Consider the following 6,000-nt stretch of genomic DNA (forward strand, 5'->3'; position numbering starts at 1 on the left):
TAGGTATTATTAACTGGCCGGAATTTTGAGATCGCAATAGACTATAGGACTATAATGCGTTAAGAGCTCGCTCAAGTACTGCGGAGCTAAACCATTTAGTGCTTTGTAAGTAATCAGCAATATTTTTAAATTGATGCGATGTTTAATAGGCAGCCAATGCAGTGTTGACAGAACTGGGCTAATATGGTCATAATTCCTGGTTCTGGTAAGAACTCGAGCTGCTGCGTTTTGAACCAGCTGTAGTTTGTTTATTAAGCGTGCAGGGCAACCACCCAGTAGAGCATTACAATAATCTAGCCTTGATGTCATGAACGCATGAACTAATTGTTCCGCATTTGTCAATGAGAGCATATGGCGTAATTTAGATATATTTTTAAGATGGAAAAATGCGGTTTTACAGATACTAGACACGTGACTTTCAAATGAAAGATTGGTATCACACCCAGGTTCCTAACCGACGACGAAGACTTAACAGAGCAGCCATCAAGTGTTAGACAGTATTCTAGTTTTTTGTCCAATAATTAGAATCTCTGTTTTTTCAGAATTTAGAAGTAGGAAATTACTAGTCATCCAATTTTTTATATCAGCTATGCATTCCGTTAATTTTGTGAATTGGTAAGTTTCGTTAGGTTTTGAAGAAATGTACACCTGAGTGTCGTCAGCATAACAGTGAAAACTAATGCCATGCTTCCTAATGATATCTCCTAATGGTAGCATGTACAGAGTGAACAGCAGCGGTCCTAGTACTGAGCCTTGTGGTACGCCATACTGAACTTGTGATCGATAAGACATCTCTTCATTTACTGCTACAAACTGATAACGGTCAGATAAGTATGATTTAAACCATGCTAGTGCAATTCCACTAATGCCAACATAGTTTTCTAGTCTATTTAAAATAATGTTGTGGTCAATGGTGTCAAAAGCAGCACTAAGATCAAGTAACACCAATAGAGAGATACAACCACGATCGGATGATAAGAGCAAATCATTTGTGACTCTAACGAGAGCAGTCTCGGTACTATGGTGCGGTCTAAATCCGGACTGAAAATCCTCGCAGATATCATTTCTTTCAAGAAAGGAACACAGTTGTGAGGATACTGCTTTTTCTAATATCTTTGACAGAAAAGGCAGATTCGAGATCAGCCTGTAATTGACTAATTCTGTAGGATCAAGTTGCGTTTTTTTCATAAGGTGTTGGAAAACATGCTGTTTCTGAGTGTGCAGAATGCTTTGAAATATATCTATTTGAAATCTATGAGATCTATTTAAATATATTTCAAAATGTAATTTATTTCTGTGATGGAAAAGCTGAATTTTCAGCATCATTGCTCCAGTCTTCAGTGTCACATGATCCTTCAGAAATCATTGTAATATGCTGATTTGCTGCTCATGTTAAAAACAGTTGTGCTGCTTAATATATATTGTGGAAACTGTTATACATTCTTTGATGAACATAGGGAACAGTATTTATTGAAAAATTGACATTTTGGTAACATAAAATTCTTTACTGTCACTTTTTTTTATCAGTTTAATGCATCCTTGCTGAATAAAATTATTAATATATTTTTTTTTTTAAGTCTTACTGCCCAAAAACGTTTGAACAGAAGTGTAGGTCTAGGATACAACATTGACTGAATTGATGCACAAGCAGTTTCTGTTCAGATTCAGATTGCCTTAAAAAAAAAAGTGCCGGCTGCTCCCCTGTACACAGAACTTACATTTTTCTGTTTACTTTTCTAAAGACATCCATTTCAGTGATATCTATGTGATTGTAAGGACATTTCATTTGGGGTTTTCTCAAAAAAGTGTTTATAACACATACAAGGCCTGTTTGTATATGTCATGTCATTCACCTTGTAAAGCCACTGAAAAGTGTCAAACCAGTTTTGCCTCTCCTTCTAACCATGACTTCTCCTTGACATATCACAGTCTGCCTCTTTATCTTAGATAAACACTTTCTGAAGGCATACTTGTGACTAAAGCGTTGTGTGTACACAGTATCCTCCTGAGACTGTAGCACTGCTCTCCTGCTAGGAATCCCTGTCCGCTGGCGGCCCGGGACATCATTAGGCCTGTGCGGTGATAACAAGGCATCTTGGTTCTCAGCGGTGTGTTAATTGAAGCACAGAGTTCAGCGACCCACGTCAATAGAGACAGGGCGGCTCAGACTCGCACGCTTTATCCTTTTTGTGAATGACCACGACCTCAAACCCCAGCACCCCGTCCGCTCGCTAATCACCATGGTGATGAAGGATTTGAGCGGCTTGCAAGTCTGAATGGTAGCCACTTGAGTTTTGGCAGCACCCGATCGCATTTGCTACATGAATAATGTATGCCTCAAGGCCCTTTGTAGTACTGGGATCTTTGCATTGAGTGTATTGTAGCAATATATATATTTTTTTCTTCTCAGGGAAGCTTTGTCAGGTTGCTTTGCATATTGCTTCTCCCCAGGGGAACTTTGTGGCGGAATGCAATATTAGTGAAACTCTGATTGATGTATTTATTTTGGTGTCCAGACACTTAATATTGCATGCATTACATATTCACAAAATGACAAAATATATATAAATTAAAAAAAATAAAATATATATATATATTCTGCAATGACTACTGGCTGAATGTTGCATCATCTAATTAAAATTCACGAGCCATGAGTATTCCCTAATTTTCAGATTATCTCTACTTCCCTTGTTAAATTGTCAGGGCAAGTACGTGCATGCTTAGTTTTGTCTAGTTAGTCTTTGTCATTATAAAAACGTGCTTGAAGTGTCTATTTTAAAATGAATTCTCCTCTAGCTGATAAGCATGTGCTGAAGTCCTAGAGTTCTTCCTACAGTAGCCATGGAGACATCTGTATTGTGAACTGAATACTAAAATATCCTCTGACATATTTCGCTCAACAGCCAAACCCAATTTTGTGGTTCACAAAAAATATGTTGCCTGTAAAATAATTATTTAAGGATTAGTTCAGCAAAAAATGAAAATTCTGTTATCATTTACTCACCTTCATGTCATTTTAAACCTGTATGGTTTTCTTTCTTTAATGGAATGCAAAGGTTACACTACCATTCAAAAGTGTGGGGTCAATACGATTTTGTTTTAATTAACAGCCTACTTTTTTAGCAAAGATGCATTCAATGGGTCAAAAGTTACAGTGCATCATGGTTTCCACAAAAATATTAAGCAGCACAACTGTTTTCAAGATTGATAATAAGAAATGTTTCTTGAACACCAAATCCTCGTTTAATTAGAATGATTTCTGAAGGATTAAGGATCATGTTTTTAACATGATTATGCTTAAGGCGACAATGCACATGATCATGTAAACGCATTAACCCGTTTTCCTTTATCGGAATAAGGTCATAAATGGCTTAAGAATAAACCGATCGTCACAGCAAGATTTTTGTCCAGCATGTAAACGCATTAACCTGCTTTCTTTCGGCTCATTGAAGTGCGCATGCGTGATATGTGACCGGAATGGGATTTAAACGCATCCAGACAGAGCGAGTGTTTTACAGTAAGGGAGGAGGAAATGGATTGCAAACTCACTCTTTCTTGATCACACTCTTTTCTTAATCTCTTGCAGCAGAAGTGGTGGTACAGTCAAAATGCTGTATCTGTAACTGCATGAGAGGATAATATATGAGCCGTAATTGTGCCGCTGACATGTTGCAGTTCTCTTCTTCAGTTTTTAATGCTTTATTTGACATCACAATCAACATAATAAAATAAATACTCTGTGTCATATACGCAAATTATTATGCTTTGACGTCACTACCGGGAAATAACCTGATTCATTAATAAAGTCTTATAGGCGTGGTTTACTTGTGTTGACGGGTTATTGGTTTGCATGTAAATACGGACAACAGGTTATTCCTGATTTATTTGAGTTATCAGTGTACTGGTGTGCATGTAAATGACTGCTGCTGAAAATTCAGCTTTGCTATCACAGGAATAAATTATATTATAAAATAGTTTTAAATTGTATTATTCTAAATTGCATTAATATTTCACAATATGCAGCCTTGGTGAAAATAAGAGACTTCTTGCAAAAACTCTTATAATGAATTAATCTCATTTTGTGGTCCATGGAAAAATAATCATTGTACATTTGATTTGAGTATACATGCATCTTTCAATATATTTTGTCATAAATTGACCGTGAGCTCCTTGGTGGAATAACAATCTCTTATTAGATGCAGAAGTCCAGTAACAAATATATCTTCTTTTGTTGAGCTACATTTTTTAATTTATTTTAAGGTGTCTTTGTTACAGTGTAATTATACATTTAAGTACTGAGTAATGTTAATTAACTACATGTGCTTACTGTAGGGTTAGGAATAGGGTTTGGTTTATGGTTAGTTGCAAGTAATAATTATACAGAATGTAGGATTATTACTATATATTATATGTATAACTACTGTACATGTAACGCATATAACAAAGACACTGTAAAATAAAGCGTTAAATATTGTTTCTTTTTTCTTCACCAGATCCAAGCATGTGCTCGCACTAGCCGAACCCCTGCGGAATGCCAAACTGCAGAAAAACCATCTAGAACTGGAGCTGGAGTTACTTGAACTAGCTGCTGAACTTGCGGTGAAGGAGGAAGAAGAAGAAGAGGAGGACTCCAGCAGTGGCAGTGACTCTGAGGAAGAGAGTGAAGAAGAGCAGCCTGAAGAAACGCAACCTGAAAAAAGGACAGAAAATGACCAAACAGAATTCCGACCTCTTGAACCTCAGGTCATCTGTGAGGTTCTGAAGGAAGAAGCCCCGACTGAAGCTTCCCCCCTCCGTGTTGAGTCCAGACGGATGATTGAAGAGCTGGGAGAGAGGCTGGAGGAGGGGCTGACGATTGAGGAGGATGTGCCTCGGGGAAGACGCTCTATTAGCGGCAGTAACACCGAGGGAGAGAGAGAGCGAAAGCGAGAGGGAGACTATTACCATCGGTGTGCAGCTGAGATTGAAAGAGACACCACGAAAGCAGCAACCAGCAGAGAGCTACTTGATCCGTGCCTTCAGAGGAATCCACTGCGTATCATAAGCACTGATGAATTGGACAGTGACGATGATGGAGATCTTCCTCTTACAGTGGTAAAAGAAGGACCGTAGTGGAAACATTATTGCTTGGATTTTACGATTCCTTCACACTAAGAGTAACGGATGTATCCTTAAGTCTATTTAAGAGCTTCTGCTTTTTCATGGATTTATATTGGGAAAAATGATGGTTTTATTTGTGGCAGTGTCGCTGCTTTTGAAAATAAGACTTTTTTTTCCACCCACTGTACATTTGTGTAATTCTGGGTAAATTTTTTGCTCACATTTAATTTGTTTTATGGAGTTTAGTTTGTTGCAAAATATAGCAATAAAAAAGTTTTACTTATATTTTATTGTATATGCTGCTTTTTACATTATGCCAAGTGTGTGTATATCTGTGTGTGTATAAATGTATAAAAAGCATTTAAAGATACCTTAAGCATATTCATACTATTTAAAGGCTTACTCAAAAAAACAGTCATATATACAGGGTCGTCTTCAAAGAAATACGCGTTCAAGGCAAACGTCTGCATTCCTGTGGTACTTCAGAGAGATTTTTAGGGTTTTTGTCTGTACAAACTGATCTTTTGCAGTGAGTTTCTGCAGTCTGTGATGCTTCTGTTATTTACATGCATCCTGTTTGCGGTGAAGCGCCATCCAGCGCGTGTTAGTTCTCCCTTCTGATGAATGTGAGATTAGCATGTTGCACGTTAACATTTCCTTTGGAAGTCAAGGAGTAGGTGGTGGTCGTTTGACGATAGCATAAAGTGGGGGTGGTGGTATGTCGACAGGAAATCTTAGTTACAGCCCTCTCTTGAGAAAAAGTTTCTGTTACCATCCAACTAAAGACATGTATTGTTGGGTGCCATTTTGTTTTTTGTCGTGCTAATTTATTGTTTTGTGCTTCTAAAGGTTTTTTCAATTGCTATGTGAAGTTCTTAAAGATTATTTTGTAATGTATAA

At 37.4% G+C, this 6,000-nt stretch overlaps 1 protein-coding gene across 3 annotated transcripts in view; it reads left to right on the top strand.

Moving 5' to 3' along the window:
• The window catches only part of shq1 (SHQ1, H/ACA ribonucleoprotein assembly factor), a 36,633-nt gene extending 31,248 nt beyond the window's left edge, over positions 1–5,385 (top strand). For all 3 annotated transcript variants that reach the window (XM_084129455.1, XM_084129457.1, XM_084129456.1), the window contains one exon: positions 4,494–5,385. In XM_084129455.1, the coding sequence (XP_083985581.1) occupies positions 4,494–5,112 (619 nt within the window). In that variant the 3' untranslated portion in view covers positions 5,113–5,385. The remainder of the gene's footprint in view (positions 1–4,493) is intronic.
• Positions 5,386–6,000: the final 615 nt, after the last annotated feature.

This window comes from Abramis brama (assembly GCF_963993115.1).
Source record: "Abramis brama genome assembly, chromosome: 11".
Classification (NCBI taxonomy): Eukaryota; Metazoa; Chordata; class Actinopteri; order Cypriniformes; family Leuciscidae; genus Abramis; species Abramis brama.